At 38.3% G+C, this 19,420-nt stretch overlaps 1 protein-coding gene across 3 annotated transcripts in view; it reads left to right on the top strand.

Moving 5' to 3' along the window:
- The window catches only part of LOC114274766 (Pseudouridine synthase family protein), a 60,258-nt gene extending 41,198 nt beyond the window's left edge, over positions 1-19,060 (top strand). For all 3 annotated transcript variants that reach the window (XM_082903734.1, XM_028216737.2, XM_028216738.2), the window contains 3 exons: positions 16,588-16,647; positions 18,362-18,548; positions 18,622-19,060. In XM_082903734.1, the coding sequence (XP_082759860.1) occupies positions 16,588-16,647; positions 18,362-18,547 (246 nt within the window). In that variant the 3' untranslated portion in view covers position 18,548; positions 18,622-19,060. The remainder of the gene's footprint in view (positions 1-16,587; positions 16,648-18,361; positions 18,549-18,621) is intronic.
- The last annotated feature ends 360 nt before the right edge of the window (positions 19,061-19,420 follow it).

Genomic DNA, 19,420 nt, shown 5'->3' on the forward strand with positions numbered 1-19,420 from the left:
TGAGCGCTTGTCATCCTCCCCAAGAAGCCGGTTTCATGAGTGGTACTGTGTACCCCCGTGATGTATGTGCAAGGACCAACCTAGGTGATGCGATAGGGATCTACCCTGCTTGCCTTGCCGCTCACAAACTAATGCACTTGCAAGGTGCTTGGTGTAGAACTTGCATTACTAATGAGTCGGTACGTAACATGTTACCACTGCCAATCCCTGACGCCCTTGATAGGGGGGTATTACCCTGCTTGCCTTCATGCTTGTCCGTTCCCTTACCCATGGGAACCCGCCCCATGCGGACACCAACCTTGGTGCAGACTCCACAATGAAGATGCTTGGTGTGAGTCCCACGTACCGTCCCCATCATAGTTTGATACCAACTGTCATAGTCTTGGTTTTTCCAAGCCAACCCTGCGGCCTTAGATGCTTGACTCCTGCTTGGTTTGCACCTTAGCCTTCTTGGAAAAGAGCTAGGAGAGATTCACAACTTGAAGATTTCTAGTGAGAGAAATAATTCTAGAGAGCGAAGCTCTTGGAGAATGCTTGCTTTGTATTCACTTGGATGGTTTGGGCAAATGAGGCCCTCCCCTTTATATAGGCTATAAGGAACATTCTAGAGATACAAGAATGTAGAGGATTCTAGATTCTTCCCTCATCTTCTCAAATATCCTATTCTAGAATATATAAGAATAATGTACAAGCTTCTAGAATTATGTACAAGGTTCTACTAATCTCTGGAGTGATCTAGAGAATTCTAGATTATTCTATTTAGCTTTAAATTTTATAGCCATTCTCTAGTACTTTTGGCAGGATGTGACATTCTCTCCCACCTAGGCCGGCGATGTCCTCGTCGCGCTTTCCTCGCGAAATCTTTGTATTTGTTCTTGGAACTGCCACAAAGCATCCATCGGTGCCCAACTAGCCTCGCTTTTTGGTAGTCCTTTCCACTTGACCAAGTACTCCATGCAAGGAGGAACTTCTCGTCGCCGAATGACTCGATCAGCCACCATGTATTATGCTTCCTTGTCGTAGGAGGTTACTAGTGCTTTCAGTGCTCGCGATGATTCTCCTCGGCTTGGGTCTTCCAGGTCGGCATGATAGGGTTTCAAGTTGCTTACGTGGAATACTGGATGAATTTTAAGCCTTGGAGTAGTTGCACTTAGTAGGAAACCTTTCCCACCTTCTTTACGACCGGGAATGATCCTTCATATTTCCACACCAACTCCTTATGCACCTTTTGTAGAGACTTGAACTGTTGAGGTAATAGCTTGACTAGCACCAAGTCTCCAACTTGAAATTCCACCTTTCGTCTCTTCTTGTTAGCCCACTTTTTCATTTTCTTGGAGGCCTTGTCCAAGTATGTCCGTGCCACATTAGCCTATTTATGCCATCCTTTAGCCATCTTGATGCAACAGGACTTTTTCTTGTATAGCCCGTCATCACCGTGTGAGGTGTCAATGGTTGTTGATCAGTGGCTAACTCTGAAGGGACTGTGGTTTATAGACTTGCTCTGCTGCAAGTTGTAGGAGAATTGGATCACATCCAATAACTTTACCCAATCTTACTGGTTGGCACTTACAAAGTGCCTCAAGTAGAGTTCCAACAAGGCACTCACCCTCTCAGTTTGCCCATTTGTTTGGGGGTGAAAGCTTGGGAAAAGTGTAGATCCGACCCCAATACTTTGAATAGCTCAGTCCAAAACTGTCCAGTGAAGCGAGGGTCGCGGTCACTTATCTTTGGCCTTCTTACCCCAAATGAGCAGCAGTCTCCCTTCTTGCAAAAACCACTTGTGTGACACGCTATGGCTCTTATGAGTTCTTTTAGTGATGCCCTTCGGTCTAACCAACGCACCCGCCACTTTCTGTACTTTGATGAACAAGATATTCCACCCCTACTTGGTTCGGTTCATGGTGGTTGGATGACATTGTGGTTTATAGCACCACTCTGGAGGAGGATGTTGAACACTTGCGGACCATATTCACGACCCTAAAGGAAAATGAACTCTATGTTAAGAGGGAAAAATGCTCATTTGCGAGGGATGAAGTTTCCTTCCTTGGTCACATAATCAAGGGAGGCAAGCTTAGCATGGAGGAAGGCAAAGTGAAGGCAATCAATGAGTGGGGACCACCCAATAAGACGGAGCTACGGTCGTTTCTTGGGCTAGTCAACTACTATTGGTTGTTTATCAAGGGCTATTCGGCGAAAGCAGCCTCTCTTATTGACATGCTTAAGAAAAGCAAACCATGGGAATGGACAGAGAAATGCCAAGATGCTTTTGACAAGCTATAGGAGGCAATAACGGAGGAACCGGTCTTGGCTCTACTAGATTGTGCCAAGCTATACGAGGTACACATTGACGCATCAGATTTTGCCATTGGAGGTGTCTTGATGCAGGATGGACATCGTATTGCCTACGAAAGTCGAAAGCTCAACAATACGGAGTGGCGTTTTACGGTCCAAGAAAAGGAGATGATAGCCATTATACATTGTCTAAGGACTTGGTGGCACTACCTACTTGGTTCTAGGTTTGTGGTAAAGACTGACAATGTAGCCACAAGCTATTTCCAAACTCAAAAGAAGCCGAGTCCAAAGCAGGCACGGTGGCAAGACTTATTGGCCAACCTTGACTACATCATGGAGTACAAGCCTGGCAAAGCAAACCTTGTGGCGGATTCAATAAGTCGAAAGGCTGAATTGGCTGCTATTGTGAAGCTTCAAGGGAAGTTGCTGGGGCAAATCAAAGAAGGCATGGCCAAAGAAGGAAAGACAAAGCGGTTTGGGAGGAAGATGGCATTCCCTACACAAAGCGGAAGCGGATCTATGTTCCAAAGTGGAGTAACTTGCGAAGGAACCTAATTAAGGAATGCCATGACACAAAGTGGGCGGTCCTAGACAAAAACGTACGCGAGCTTTGCTAGAGACAACCTACTATTGGCCAAGGATGAGGAATGAAGTGGAGGCATATATGAAGACCTGTCTAGTGTGCTAGCAAGACAAGATAGAGCAACAAGTGCCGGGAGGGTTGTTGGACCCATTGCTTGTTCGGAGAAGTTGTGGGAAAGCGTCACCATGGACTTCATCTCAGCGTTGTCTAAGTCGGATGGGTGTGGCTCTATCATGGTGGTGGTCGACAGATTTTCTGAGTATGCCACATTTATAGCGGCCCCAACAAATTGCACAACGGAGGAAGCGGCTCGGTTGTTCATGAAGAATGTGGTGAAGTATTGGGGAATGCCTAAAACTATCGTGAGTGACTGCGACCCTTGCTTCACTGGACGGTTTTGGACCGAGCTATTCAAAGTATTGGGGTTGATTTACACTTTTCCACAAGCTTTCACCCTTAAACGGATGGGCAAACTGAGAGTGTCATGACCCGAACCCGCCCCTAGAGGTTAGGATCATAACCGGCCAGTAATCATGAGATTACCCACGGCCTTAGACAGAAATCAGTCATATTTAACAATAATAGGGGGCCAGAAGCGGAAGCATAATTAAAAATTTTGTCCAATGAGTTGTGCATATATGATACTACAAAAACTTTACACATTATATTAATAACTCACACCATTCAGGCATTAAAGACATACATATATCCAAGATCATTCAAAAAGAGTCATATACAGACTTGGTCCTACAGGACTTCAAAAGTAAACAAAAGAAAATTTATAAGCAATGCCTTGCACATGAGGCGCCCATAATAGACTTCACGGTATCTGGTATCCTTAATGGGTTCACTAGGGTTGAGGCTGGGCATCCTGCTGCTCACCTACATATAAATAAAGAGTGAGCTAACACCCAATGAATAATATCGGAGTAAAGAGGTTAATGAATGAGATTCGCATATACACAAATCATACTTGTACTTAATACATGTGAAGCATAATATTCATTCATAATGGACTTCTATGTTACACGGACTCTTTGGAATTTCGAAGGTACCCGTGTCGACACGACATGACATGGGTACGGGTGCGGGATACGGCCGAGATACGGCTCCTTAGAAACGGATACGGTAGAAGAATCGAAAGAGGAGAGAGCAAGGAGAGAACCTGGCCTTCGACTTCAATTTGACTTGGTTGCAGAGCATCGATCGATCTGTGAAGTTGATCGATCTGCGAAGTCGATCTACTGTGCTCCTTCGTCTTCCCCTTTGATCTCGATCTCAATCGTCTCTTCGTCACTCTCTCTCTCTCTCTTTTCTTTTTTGATCAGTCTCTCTCTGACTCTTCTTTTTAATATAATTTGAATTATATATAATATAAACCATATTAATATAATATTATTCATATTATATAATATTATTTATTCAAAAAAATGTTATATAATATAATATATCATAAATAACATAATTTTATGTCTAAAATTAAAATAATTTATTTTGTCATATATAATATAATTTATTTTATGTCTAAAATAATGTTTATAATTTTTATTTATTATTTATTTATTATTTTTTTAATAAAATTTGTTATTCCTTAAACTTTTTAAACTCATCTTCATATAATAAATATATTTAAAAATAACTATTTAACGTATCCCCGTACCCGTATCCTAATTTGGATCCATATCCACGTATTCTTAATTTTTAATTTTAAAGTGTCCGACCCTTAGATACACACCCGTACCCGATACCTGTACCCGATACCCGCACCCGAGTCCGTGTAACGTAGACGGACTTAACCAAATCATAGCGGAATGACCTCGGGTCCAATCCATTACACTCAGAATGTATTGAAAGGACAAAACGACTTTGAGTCCAATATACAAAACGACATTTGGTCAAATACATTCATATTCAAAACGGCCTTCGGTTCAATACATTCATAATCGAAATGACCTCTGATTCAAAGCATTCATTTATAATCGAAACGACCTTTGGTCCAACATATGCATACGCGCATTAATGTTTATAATCATGTTCACATTCGTATTCACATACAAAACGCTCTTCGGTCCAATTCATATATAAGATGACCTTAGGTCTATCTTGTTAAACATTCCAAACGGTCTTAGGCCCATCCAGTGTCCTTATCAAATATACTAAACGGCCTTAGGCCCATTTCATATTTGTACAAAATGACCTTTGGTCCAATCTTATAATTTCGTGCTTATCAATCACGTTTCAAGTCTTTTACGAATCAGACAGGTAGAATACTCATTCATAATGCAAATTCATGAATTCGGAAAACTTACCACATAGGTAGTAGTTAGAAAATAACATACATGAAAATATATTTACTAAGATATTACTCATTGTGTTTAGATGGTTGATTCGTCCTCGCGATTGACCCTACACAATTCATAGCACATACGGAAATCGGGTCACAATACAATTATTAGCTTAGTTTACAAAATCAAAGCCCAAACTTGGGGAATTCACCATGCATGTCCCAAATCATTTCAAATTCTTTTTCATAACTTCAAAACTCATGCAATCAAGTTCCATAACTTCATGAATTATGCATGCATGTGCAATGTAGTCTCTAATTTTATCTCAAATGGTATAAATGATACTCATATGCATGAGACTCACCAAAATTATGCATGCATGTGTGGTTCAATACGAAATTCTTCATGTTAAGTTCATATCTTGAATTCTCACAATATATGATTTCAATTTACAATTTGAGGTTCAATTACTCACCTAGAGCCTTTAACTCTTCCAAATTAGCTAAAACTTGAGTGAATCTTCCTAATCTCCAAGCTTTGAGTTCAATCTCTCAAGCTTTCCCCTTCTCTCCCTTGATTTCTCTCTCTCTCTCTCTCTCTCTCTCTCTCTCTCTCTCTATAGTGTATAATCTCAGCCAAGACTTGAAGATGAGCTCAAATATATGAACTCAAACATTAATTAGTCCTATATATAGTGGGTGGTTAGCTTAGACTAATCAATCTTGATTAAGGTTAAGCAATTACACTCATTTTAATCACTTTAATCTAATTATTTTAATCCGAATCAATTTTTAATTAAATTTCACCGTATGCTCTAAAAATTATGCTAATCACAATGATACAGTCAATTTCGGTTTCTGTCGCCTCTATGGCCCTCTATTTCAGTTTATTATAGAATACCGAAAATATTTTCCTACGATGAACAAATATGAATTCAAAAGTGAATATAATCACATGCTTAGCATCCAAAATTATATTAAGCACATAATCACAAGTGTAATTAAAGATTAACGGGATAACATAGAATGGGGTCATCACAGAGAGGGTGAGTGCCTTGTTGGAACTCTACATGAGGCACTTTGTAAGTGCCAACGAACAAGATTGGGTAAAGTTATTGGATGTGGTCCAATTCTCCTACAACTTGCAGCGGAGCGAGTCTATAAACCACTGTCCCTTCGGGTTAGCCACTGGTTAACAACCATTGACACCTCACACGGTGATGACGGGCTATATAGGAAAAAGTCCTACTGCATTCAAGATGGCTAAAGGTTGGCATGAATAGGCTGATGTGACATGGACATACTTGGACAAGGCCTCCAAGAAAACGAAGAAGTGGACTGACAAGAAGAGACGAAAGGTGGAATTTCAAGTTGGGGACTTGGTGCTAGTCAAGCTATTGCCTCAACAGTTCAAGTCTCTACGGAAGGTGCATAAGGGGTTGGTGAGGAAATATGAAATACCATTCCCGATCGCAAAGAAGGTGGGAGAGGTTTCCTACCAAGTGCATCTACCTTTAAGGCTTAAAATTCATCCAGTCTTCCACGTGAGCAACTTGAAACCTTATCATGCCAACCTGGAAGACCCAAGCCGAGGAGAATAATCGTGAGCACCGATAGCACTAGTAACCTCCTATGACAAGGAGGCAAAATACATGGTGGCTGATCGAGTCATTCGGCCACGAGAAGTTCCTCCTTGCACGGAGTACATGGTCAAGTGGAAAGGATCACCAGAAAGCGAGGCTAGTTGGGAACCGGTGGATGCTTTGTGGCAGTTCCAAGAACAAATACAAAGATTTCGCGAGGAAGGCGCGACGAGGATGTCGCCGGCCTAGGTGGGGTAGAATGTCACATCCTGCCAAAAGTCCCAGAGAATGGCTATAATTTTGAGGCTAAATAGAATAAACTAGAATTCTCTAGAATACTCCAGAGATTGGTAGAACCTTGTATATAATTCTAGAAGCTTATATATTATTTTTGTATATTTTAGAATAGGATATTTGAGAAGATGAGGAAAGAATCTAGAATTCTCTCCATCCTTGTATCTCTAGAATGTTCCTTATAGCCTATATAAAGGGGAGGGCCTCATTTGCCCAAACCATCCAAGTGAATACAAAGCAAGCATTATCCAAAAGCTTCTCTCTCTAGAATTGTTTCTCTCTCTAGAAATCTTCATGTGTGTGAATCTCTTCTAGCACTCTTCCAAGAAGGCTTAGGTGCAAACCAGGCGGGTGTCAAGCATTTAAGGCCGCACGGTTGGCTTGGAAAAACTAAAAGTGATGTTTGCGCGGGGCTGGGTTCTCATGGGTAAGGGAACGGACAAGCATGAAGGCAAGTAGGGTAATGTCCCCTGATGAGAGCTTTAGGGATTGGCGGTGGTAGCATGACATGTACCGATTCATTGGTAATGCGAGTTCTATATCAAGCACCTTGCAAGCACATCAGTTTGTGAGCGGCAAGGCAAGCAAGGTAGATTCCTATCGCATCACCTGTGTTGGTGTTTGCACATACATCACAGGGGTATGTAGTACCACTCGTGAAGCCGGTTTATCAGGAGGATGACAAGCGCCTAGTTTGTGACATTGTGTTTCCTTAGCTTGGTAAATGCCTTCTTGAGATGCTCCACATGCTCCTCTAAAGTAGAGCTATAGATCACAATATTATACTGGTATCCCACCACAAATTAGTCCAAGTATTCTTGAAAGACTTCATTCATCGTAGTGCAAAAAGTTGTTGGTACATTAGTCAGGCCAAAAGGCATGACAAGAAACTCATAGGAGCCATACCAAGTAACACAAGTGGTTTTTGGCTCATCTCCCTCAGCAATCCTCACTTGATATTACCCCGGCTGGAGATCTAGCTTGGTGAAGTATTTCGCCTTGCTTAGTTGATCAATGAAGGTAGATTTGACAACTTTTCAAGATGAGATTGATGATTATTGGGCAAAGTTGCCGAGGATGTCGACCATTCAAGTGGGGGAGACTGTCACACTTTGACTATGCGGAAGCCTTGCCAAGAGGATGCAAGTGTGTGGCACTAGTTTTGTCACGCCCCAAGTTTTAATTACACGAAAACATTACCAAAGCCTGTAATTTAGGTCCTTTTTTTTATTTTTATTTTTATTTTTTACAAATATCTATTACCCTTGAGTAATAGAAATACAATAATACATATTCTCTCTCTCTTTCTCTCAATGAACATTATAATGACAACAATATATGTCAATCTCCTACTGAGAAGCTACAAATAAATAAATACAAATATCAATATACAACAATTACTTCCTTCACATCCACAACGTAATTACACAAACAGACTTATGGACTTCGTAACTCTTCAACCATGAATCCAAATTTTCTTCCTGTAAAAAAATAAAACAAGGGGTGAGCACTAATGCCCAATAGGAATGTCATAGTTCTCAATCAATAACTAACCCATAGATAGAAATGATCATGCATGCAGGGTGATACCATATAGTAGGGTGACATTTTGTAATTTCAAAATATCATAAGTAAAGTGCATTTTTCTCGAAAACTTTTTAAACGCTTTTAAGAAAAAAAAACCTTCAGCCATTAAAATTTATCCCTTAACCTTAGAAAACCATAGATCCTTGTAAAACAAACATATTTGAGAAACATCATTTAAAAATTATTAACCAATTCCCAAAATGTTTTTCATTTAATTTCCATTTTTAATATTCCTCTATTTCTTTCATTCTTCCTTTCTACTCATTATATTTATTTAGAACTCCATAACTTCAAGTTCAAGTTCCTTAATTTATTTACAGAACAACACTCATAATTTACCTTTATTGCCACAACTAATTTATTAAGTTCACTATCACCATTCCATAATCCCTTACCCATTTTTGGGTTCCATTCTTTACAAATAATGCCTATGTACATTTCCTCTTTAAACCAAATTACACATCAATTTGCAATTTCACATATTCATCACAAGTCACAAATAACATCACCAACTCAACGCACTTGTCAACACACATTTCAACACAATTCACCTTTTGTCGACTTACTACGGCGGGATAGTGGGCACCGAATCCATAACACTTTCTACCTTTCGCCGGCTACTATACGGCGGAAAGTGAACTCCCAAAAACCATTTTCTCAAAAGCCATTTTCTTCCAGAAACCATATTTCTCCATAAATCATTATTCAACTTTTTAAAACCATCCCCCCACATTTGCTGGCTACTATACAACGGGATGTGGGCACCGAAAACATTTTTGAAAACCATCCTTTTTTCCACTTTTGCTGGCTATTATACGGCAGGACTGTGTGGACACCCAAAAATCATTTTTTCACTTTTGCCGGTTACAATACGGCAGGACTGTGTGGACACCCAAAAACACTTTTCTCACATTCATCCAGCGATAAGCCTAGATAGGGCAATTGGGCACCTTGAATTCACAACCACCCCCACATTTGCCGGCTACTATACGGCGGGACGTGGGCCCCCAAAAACCTTTTTCAACTCCCCGCGCGGGTACCAACACCACCATCCAACACAACTCAACTCAAACTCAACACAACTCAACTCAAACTCAACACTACCCAACACAACTCAACTCAAACTCAACACTACCCAACACAACTCAACTCAACACAACTCAACATGATTCAACACAACTCAACATAGTTCAACACAATTTAACAAAGTTCAACTCAATTCAATATAATTCAACATTATTCAACACAATTTAACATAATCAACACAATTCAACATGATTCAATTCAACATCATTAAATGTAATTCAACATAATTCAAGATGAACTCTTAAATCTCCATTTCATCATTTCATCCCAAGGCTCATGTCATCCATATTGTTAACAAATCTTTTTCCCAAATTTCATTTCATATTATAGTATGATTTACAATATCCATAATAAAGGTTCATTCGCTAATTTTTAACATAATTTTCAAACACTTCCAAAATTCAATTAAACTTGTGTATGTATAATTGCAAAAATATATGTATTATTGATTGATATGTTTATTGATATATATTACAAATGGTGAGTTATTGATTGATATGTTTATTGATATATATTACAAATGGTGAGTGGCTCATTATATAGGAGAGGGTGAGTGTAGTAGGTGAGGAGTAGGTGGTGGTAGGTGATGGTAAATTGGTGGTAGGTGATGGTAAATTCTAACAGCCCCCCGCAAACTCAAGGAGGATAGAAACTAACCAACTTGAGTTTGAAGAGAGGAACAAAACAAGAAAATACATAAAAATAAAAAAGGATAGGAGACACTGTATGGTCGTGTCAGACCATTGGTGAAGACACGGAATGGTGGTGTCATAACGTTGTAGAGGACACTGTATGGGGGTGTCATAACATTGTAGAGGACACTGTATGGGCGTGTCATAACGTTGTAGAGGACACTGTATGGTGGTGTCATAACGGTGTAGAGGACACTAGATGGCGGTGTCAGACCGATGTAGAAGACAGTTTATGGGGTCATGTCAGACCGTTGTAGCAGACAATGTTGTGACAGTTTACAGAGTCTTGCTGGACCCTTGTAGAAACTAACCGGAATCAATGTCGGGACAGTTTACAGAGTCTTGTCGGACCCATAAAGGAGCTAACCGGAATCAATGTCGGGACAGTTTATAGAGTCTTGTCGGACCCATAAAGGAGCTAACCGGAATCAATGTCGGGACAGTTTACAGAGTCTTGTCGAACCCTTAAAAAGTCGCACCCTCAAAAGGTGTGCCCAATCTTTCAAAAGGCGTGCCATCAAAAGGCGTGCCCAATCCATAAAAAGGCGTGCCATCAAAAGGCGTGCCCAATCCATAAAAAGACGTGCCATCAAAAGGCGTGCCAGACACGCGGCGATGCACGTGATCGACAGTGCGCGTGTCGGCCTCTTCGTCATGTGCTATATAAATGAAGGCGGAGGCTGAGAGAACATGTGGAAATCAAACCAGTCTGAAACCTCTGAAAAACTCTTCGTGGGCTGAGAGAGATACACTGGTAACACTCTGTAAACACTCTGTAACCAACCCATCTCTGAAACACTCAGCAACCATAACATGGCCTCTTCTTCCCGTCCAGCTACCCAGAACATGGCCTCCTCTTCCCATGGTCTGCTTACGCTCTTTCCAGAACTGAACGAGTCCACAAGAGAAATAACTGGTGCGGTGGCACTGGAAACTCAACCAAGCGCCCCGGAGTTTGCTCCGTTGAACTTTCCTATGCGGTCTGTGGAGCAAAGAATGGCAGTGCAGTCGGATGTGGAGGCCAATCAGTATACATTGAAGTCATGTGTGGAAACCATGACTGCGGTTACAAATTTGTCGAACCGGCTGCAGAGTAGGACAAATGAGGTGCAGCAGTTAAACGCCCAACTGGCTCTGCTCCAACGCATGTATAAGGATGCGCGAGCAGAGATAAGTGTGCTAAAGGCGGAAAACAAGGAGCTGAAGCGGAAGGCCACCGTTATGTTCCGATTTGGAGGGCCGCCATATGCTGCAGTGGAGGAGCAGGGAGTAGTGATGATGCCCAGTGGAGTGGGAAACACGGAGGCAACACCGTCAAGGGCCACCCAGGACGGAGGCAAGAAGAAGAGACTGGCGGCAGAGTAGAGAAGAAAATCCCACTGTTTCGATTTGTGTTGTTGTTGTTGTTGTTTTTTTTTTTTTTTTTTTTTTTTTGTGTGTGTGGTGTAAAATGGTGATCGGGGTGGATCCCTGAGATGAATAAAATATGGTTTGGTGTGCAGTTCGTCTTCTTCTTCTGTTTTTTTTTTTTTTTTTTTTTTTTTTTTTTGTGTGTGTGCAAAGAAAAGATAATGAAAACAAGGTTTCGTGACCCACGGTTTTGTGAAAACCTGCAATGGTTTTTTTTTTTTTTTTTAAATAATAATAATAATAATAATAATAGAATATAGTATAATAGTGTGGTGGGAACAAGCCCATGAGGAAAAGTAAGAGTATTGAGGTGCAAATCAGAGCCAGCTTTTTTTTTTTTTTTTTTTTTTTAATGCAAACATCCTTGGTGGTATATGAAAACTTGTGTGCTGGTTTTGTTTTTGAAAAGTTCCCACGTGAGAGCAAACTATGGTGTTCCCACGGTGATTTGTTTGAGGTGGTATTGCGTTGTATAATATATTATAATATATTATAATGGTGTGAGGTGAATGAGTACCTATGTAGGCATGTGGATCTGTGGTTTCAACAAATGCAAGTTTTGGGCAAAATCAAGAGCCACAGGGGCAGCAACAACAACAACAACTTGGTCGGTCTTCTTCTTCTTCTTCTAGGAGAGAGATAAATGCTTTGATGGGTACTGAAGACACTGTCGTTGCGAGATGTGAGATTCAGGATCAGTAGATGGGTAACGATGAAAACGAAAACAACTCGAGCTTCTTGCCGCCATCGATGGACTTCGATGCCATTGTCGACACCATCAAGTCTTTCTTCCCAATGGGTGCTTCGGCAGAGCCCAATTCGTCTGCTATGCAGTTTCAGAAGGAGTTGGGTGTGAAGGTGGTGGACTCGAAGAAATTTCAAGGTATGTGTAGAAAATTCTAGCGGACTAGGCTGAGGTCCGGCGGGCGGCTAAGGTGAGGTTGCTGCCCGCCGGGGAAGCGAAAATACTAGGTTCTAAACCTGCTCTGATACCATGCAAAAATATATGTATTATTGATTGATATGTTTATTGATATATATTACAAATGGTGAGTTATTGATTGATATGTTTATTGATATATATTACAAATGGTGAGTGGCTCATTATATAGGAGAGGGTGAGTGTAGTAGGTGAGGAGTAGGTGAGGAGTAGGTGGTGGTAGGTGATGGTAAATTGGTGGTAGGTGATGGTAAATTCTAACAATAATTCAACCTCTCAATTTCATGATTCTACTTTCAATTTAGGCACAATCATCAATTATTATCATGAATCAACTTAGGGTTTTCAAGAAAAATCAGGACTTTGAAGAAAAATTAAAACTTCTCACACCATTACTTTTTATTCCAAATTTCCTATTGATTATACACCTAAGATTCATAATCCATAACCTTAACCCAACAATTGAACCCCAACACTTCAAACCCTAAACCTCCAAATTCCATGATATAACACTATATGCTCAAAAATATAGATTTTGTATTTATATAATCAAAATACCACAAATCTATCTATTAATGCAAGTATTGAAGAAGAACTAGGACCCCTACCTCAAGGATCAAGCAAGAAATCAAGGCTCCAAGAAGAATCCTTCGCAAATCCAAAATCCAATCGGTTGAAAATGTTGAGCTTCATGTATTCTTCATTTTTTGGTAAGAAATCTTGGCCAAATCTTTAGGGAATGGAAGGTATTTGGGTCAAGATCGAGGGTTTTCGGACCTAGGGTGAGAGGAAGGAAGAAGGAAAAGAAATATGCAAAGAATGATTTAGAAATTCGCTTTTTAAGTCGCTGAATTCGTGCAGTCTGCTCTAGCGTCGCTTTTCCCGCTCGAGCGTACCTACTTCCAGCACAAATACTAAAACTTCAAACGGGCATGACTCTCTCATCCGGACTCCGTTTTAGGTCGTTCTTGTGTCCAAATTGAAGCCCCGAAAACAAGCTTTCCAATGGTTCTAGCCTCACACCCAAATTCAAAGTGTAGAAAAAGAAAAGGACAAAAGAGTGATGGCTTCTTGTAGGAAAATTATCCGAATTAAAGTTTTTGATCCAATCATACTTTACCATCATGTTACCACTTCGATCAATGTTCCAAAATAAAACTAAGAGGCTCCAAAGATAATAATAAAAGGTCAAAAACAATCCCACTAGTCTCAGAAATTCAAACTCAACTAGGAAGACCGCTTGAGCGCCCAATCTTGCGCTCGAGCGCGCAGACCAACAAAGCCGTTCGCTCGAGCGACCACTTCTACGCTCGAGCGGAAATTCACAACTCTCAGAATCTCGGACAGACTGCAAAAATACTAGGAGCCTCACAAGTCCGCTCGAGCGTCAACTCCTCCGTTCAAGCGGAGGGGAAAATTCTGGATCGTTACAAGTTTGCTCTCCTTACCAGCCCGCCAATATAGCCCGAGTGGTTTGCCAAGACAAGCAAACACAACATCAATTAGTTGATGAGCCACAAAGTTGGAGACAAGTCACAATATAGCGAGCAATATGCTAAAATTAAAGCAAACAACAATAGATAAGCTTTGCACAATATAAAGGTGAAATGAACTCTTTCATTATGCAAAAGTAGGCGTTACATATGTTGAACAATGCACAAAAGCGCTACAAAAGATTCTTACCAATTGCCAAGTTGGGGTACATTAAAGGCACAAGTGATCTGGTTCAACACTTGGGTAACCCCTCCTTAATATAACTTTGAAAACCTTTTTCAAGCTTACAAGAGGAAACATTTTCTATGTTTGAGGAGTCCTAATGAATTTCTAAAAATTCTACAAAAAGAGAAAAACTAAGGTATTTACATAAAAATTTACAAGGCTAAAGGACTTCATTTGGTCCCTCGAAAGTTGGCCTGAAGCTGCTGCTCCACGGGCAAGGCTGTGGCCTGTTGTGGCTGGGGCTGTGGCCGAAGCGCCGGCCTGGGATGCGGATTGTGCGGCCTGGTTTGCGGCTGGGGCTGCGGCCTGACTTGGGCTGTCGCATGGCATGCTTTGGGCTGTCTTGGAGCATGCCTTGGGCCTTTGCTTGTACTTGCACAAATAACTTAGGCATATCTTGGGTTCTCAAAAGGGCACAAATATGTGTGACATCAAGGTGTTTGACCCTTGGACGGGCGCACCTTGACACCCTACCATACTTGTCTCTTTCTTTTTAAAGGTTTTTCCATATTGATGTATCCGAATCGTATCATGCCGGTATCCATGCTTCATATATTTAATTAAATAGAGAAATGGAAAAAAGAAGAAAAACACAATCTACAATATATATATATATATAATAAATCATAGTTGGAGATGGTTTTTGTTTGTTGCTTTGACTAGCTAGTTTTTCTTTCTAAATTACTGCAATATTTGAATGCCTGTTTTCCTATTTGTTTTTTTTAGTCTATTTTAATTTAGCAGGACTTATTTTTATTCATTTGGACCATGTACAATTGGTAGTCAGGCAACAAATATTAAATCTACAATAAAATAACTCATATCATACAAAATAATGCTTAAAAATTGGATTGGGTATGATTGGATCCAGATTAGGATTCCATGATCCTATAAGATCCATCCAACTCTCAAGATTGAATGATCCTACTTGTAGGGGATTTTCTACACTATCCAGATTAAATTTCTTTTTTCAAACAGATCGGAAGATCTGCGTTGAGATTCTTATCCATAGCCACTTGGCTGCCCACCTCCCTTGACACTCCATCCACCACCTACGTCACTTCTTCCCCATGGTCCTAAATTGCATCAATATTATAGCAGAATTGCATGTAGGATCATGTAGTGTCGTATATAATCCCAAGTAGAATTGTTGGGATGGTTATTTTTCACAAAATTTTTAATATGCATAATCATTATTGGTATTTTTTCCGGAAAGTAAAATCTTACTACCCTCGATCCAATCCTACGATCTGATCCACTAGACCGTCTCATCAATCCTACACAGGATTCCTGTTTTAGCAACTATACTGCTAACCCCAATCATCTTCCCTGCCATCATCTATTGCATGCCCCACCTCTCCCTTGACCTCCGCCATCACATAGCTTTTGGCGAGTAATATATGCATCTTTGAATGGAATATTGTGAGCAACATCTTTTTGAATGAAATACGGTGATGATTAAGTGGCTTTGTTTGATATTATGGGATCTAGCAACATCTTCGAATGGAATATTGCTAGTAACATCTTTGCAAATATTATTATAATTATTATTTTTTTGTAGAATGTTCAAAATATTAGTTAGCAGTGCAAGAAATTATTAAATTATATTAGACAGTTGTCTTCATTTTGCTCAATGAGAAAAGCTAGAATCTTTCCGGGGAGTCATGGGAGTAATGTAAGAATTTTTCCCTTAGTCTTATGTTGGATGACGTAGGTACTTCAGGCCTAACTCAACTATTGGGCTGGATCCACGATCTTTTTTCCTTTCTTGTTTAGTATGTAACCATGGTTATATTTCATATGACTTTGTGTAGGTGTGTTCTTTATGTATTTAGTCTTGAGCATTTGTGGTTCGGTAGGCATTTTGAACTCATACAAGGTGCAAAAATGCACCATAAAATACATAATGCTAGTGACAATTATGTGGTATGATTATCTTAAGAAGCTGAACTTTGCAGGGCTTGAATGAGTTCAGGTTTGGTAACTCTGCATACTAGATTTGGATTCAAGATTTTCCTTTGTTCATGCTCTTTGAGCCTCTTCAAATTTCCATGGCCTACTTAATTAATTAATGTATTTACTAATAACATTGTTTGTCTTATCTATTCCAATGGAAGGATGCTGAAGGTACAAAGGCAATGTGTGTTGAGTTGGTTGCTAATCGCTTCCTACGCAAGGTAATTACTTTTCCACTAATCATTTTGTAAACATATTGTTAATATCTTCTCGAATAACTCCCCAAGACCCTTCCCAATTCAAAATAGAAGACTTACAGTTCTAACTAATTGGGTCTGCAAGGTAAATCTTTTATTCCCATTTGACCATACCATCTATAAAACCCCATAGAAAACTCTAGGGTAGTGTTTGGTTTAGTTTTAGAATTGTGATTCTAATAAAAAAATTTCGAAACTCTTTTTAAAACTTATAACCAAATACACAATTTAAAACTCAATTTAAAAATTATTTTCAAAATTCATGACTAAACACACAATTCAAAACTCATTTCAAAACTTTTTTCAAAACTCATAACCAAACTCTTTTTAAAACACTATTTTAAAAAAATAAAATTCAAAAAAATATTTTTTTTATTTTGTTTTTAAAATTATTTTTAAAATCATGATTTGAGTGTGGAATTGTGTTTTGAGTTATGAGTTTGGAGTTGAGTTTTGAAAAAATAAAATTTGTTTGATTATGAGTTTTGAAAAGAGTTTTGAGTTGTATTTTTTTAATGTGTACTATATTTCATACAATTGTGTGATGTATTTTTTTAAAATATTTAAAATATTTTATTTTTTTTATTTTAAATATTTTACTTTATTTTATAAATATCTTTAAAAAAATTTAATTTTTTTTTCTTACATTTTTTTAAAAATATTTGTTTATTGTTTTAAATTTTAAAAAAATTTTAGATTGCTATATATATCTAAATCATAATAAATTATTTGGCCAATACTTAAAAAAATAAGAAAATTTATTTTTCGAAAAAATAAAAAAATATTTTGAAAAAAAATATAAAATAAAAAATAATTTTAAAGAACAAAATAAAAAATATTTTTTTTAATTTTTTTTGGTAGAATCTTGAAAAGAGTTTTTGAATTGAGTTTTGAGGTATGTGTTTGGTTATGATTTGAGTGTGAAGTTGTGTTTTTAGTTTAAAATAGTAAACCAATAAAATATTTAAAATAAAAAAATTTAAAATTATTTAAAATAATAAAATAAAATTTTCTTAAACATTTTTAAATATTTAAAAACAATAAATCCAAAAAATTTTAGAATACAACTCATAACTCAAAATACAACTCAAAACTTTTTTCAAAATTCAAAACTCTTTTTAAAATTCATAACCAAATAATTTTCTCTTTTCAAAACTCAACTCACAATTTCACACTTAAATCACAACTCCATACTCAAATCATGATTCTAAAATTAAACTAAGTAGATAATTTTGCCTCTTTTGCTGTTACATGTTAGAATTGTGTTATATAGAAGCTGTGTTTGGATCATGGATTTGGATAGAAATTTGAAATATAAAAGAAAACTGTGAGAAAAATGTGAATGAAATATGAGTTAATTTTTTTTTTTTTCCATTTGTCTCCTCTCTTTCTTTCCCTTTTCAAATTTGTACCGAAATCCATGATTCAAATATACCAGAAGAACTAATGAAATGGGCCACAGCTGGCCTAATGACCTTGGAGATCTTGACTCATGTTGTTTCCAGGCATCTGCCAAGATGGACCTTTCCTATTCTTCATTGAATTAGTGGAGGTCCTTATGAATATAAATGTTTGAAGATTGAACTTGAAAATAAAAAAGAAAAGAAGTTTACTAGATTGATTAGTCTGAAGGGCTGGTCATAGAATAAATATAATCCTCGATGACTGTGATTGGTAGATGGTTCGAGTTATTGTGGCAACGGCAGTAAGGGAAGCAGCTGCTGGTGCGGAAGAAGATGCATTGCTGAAGTTAACGGGGGCAACATGTAGACGTGCAACTGCTCCACCAGCGCCACCTGATGGCCTTTGCCTTGTTGACGTTGGGTATACAGAATTTGACCCCAAAATTTGCCAAATATCTTGAGGTAAACATATCATCACTACCATAATAAAACTTATTGGCTATTTTAGCATTGATTAACTGTATGCATGATGCAGGGAGAGAAGTTCGTAACCAGCATGCTTCAATCTATCCCATCAGATATGTTGAGTAGAAGATGTTCCTAATCTGTTGGCAATAAATATCACATGTAGTATATTTAATTTTTGTACTATATAAGTTAATTACAATAGTCATTTTATTTTCATTCATTGTTTCCCATTAGCCAAAGCATTTTCATATGAATTCAGCATTGTCCAGTAGTGTATTAGAAGAATCATTTGAGAAGCTTCACCAAACAGAGGTAGTCAATGCAAGTTTTACCAGCAAAAGCTAACACATCGCTGTTGTTTTGTCTAAAAAGAGACTACTTAGAAATTTGGATTTGCTTGGGCTTATTTGGTTAAACTGCATCATCTTTGTGTGTTTGTACTATAAACTAAATTCTTTTGAATTTGAACCGACAACCTTTTATACCAAATCTGAATTTATCTCAAATGTGAATCTTGTGACATATTTAAGGCAGCCGTTATATTCTTTACACTATTAGGAACGTTCCTATACATTCACCAACTTTTTCTTGTGTCTGGGGTGAATCAATTCTTGTTGTATACTATTTAGAGCATCTTTAATGGTTTTGCCATTTTGATAATGTCAGTCAAACCTGTATTTTGGCATGTTACAATACCAAAAAAATTATAATTTAGTGATTGTGTTCTAATGGTGCAAATGTATGTTATTATTTTATTTTTTCCAGATACAGTGCCTAATGAAAATATTATTTGTTGGTTACATCATAAGAAAGATAGGGAGATGAGTTTTGTTATAATTTATAAGGTGATATGTAGACCATTTGGA

This window comes from Camellia sinensis, chromosome 13, assembly GCF_055761805.1.
Source record: "Camellia sinensis isolate YWXY chromosome 13, ASM5576180v1, whole genome shotgun sequence".
In the NCBI taxonomy this organism is placed as follows: domain Eukaryota; kingdom Viridiplantae; phylum Streptophyta; class Magnoliopsida; order Ericales; family Theaceae; genus Camellia; species Camellia sinensis.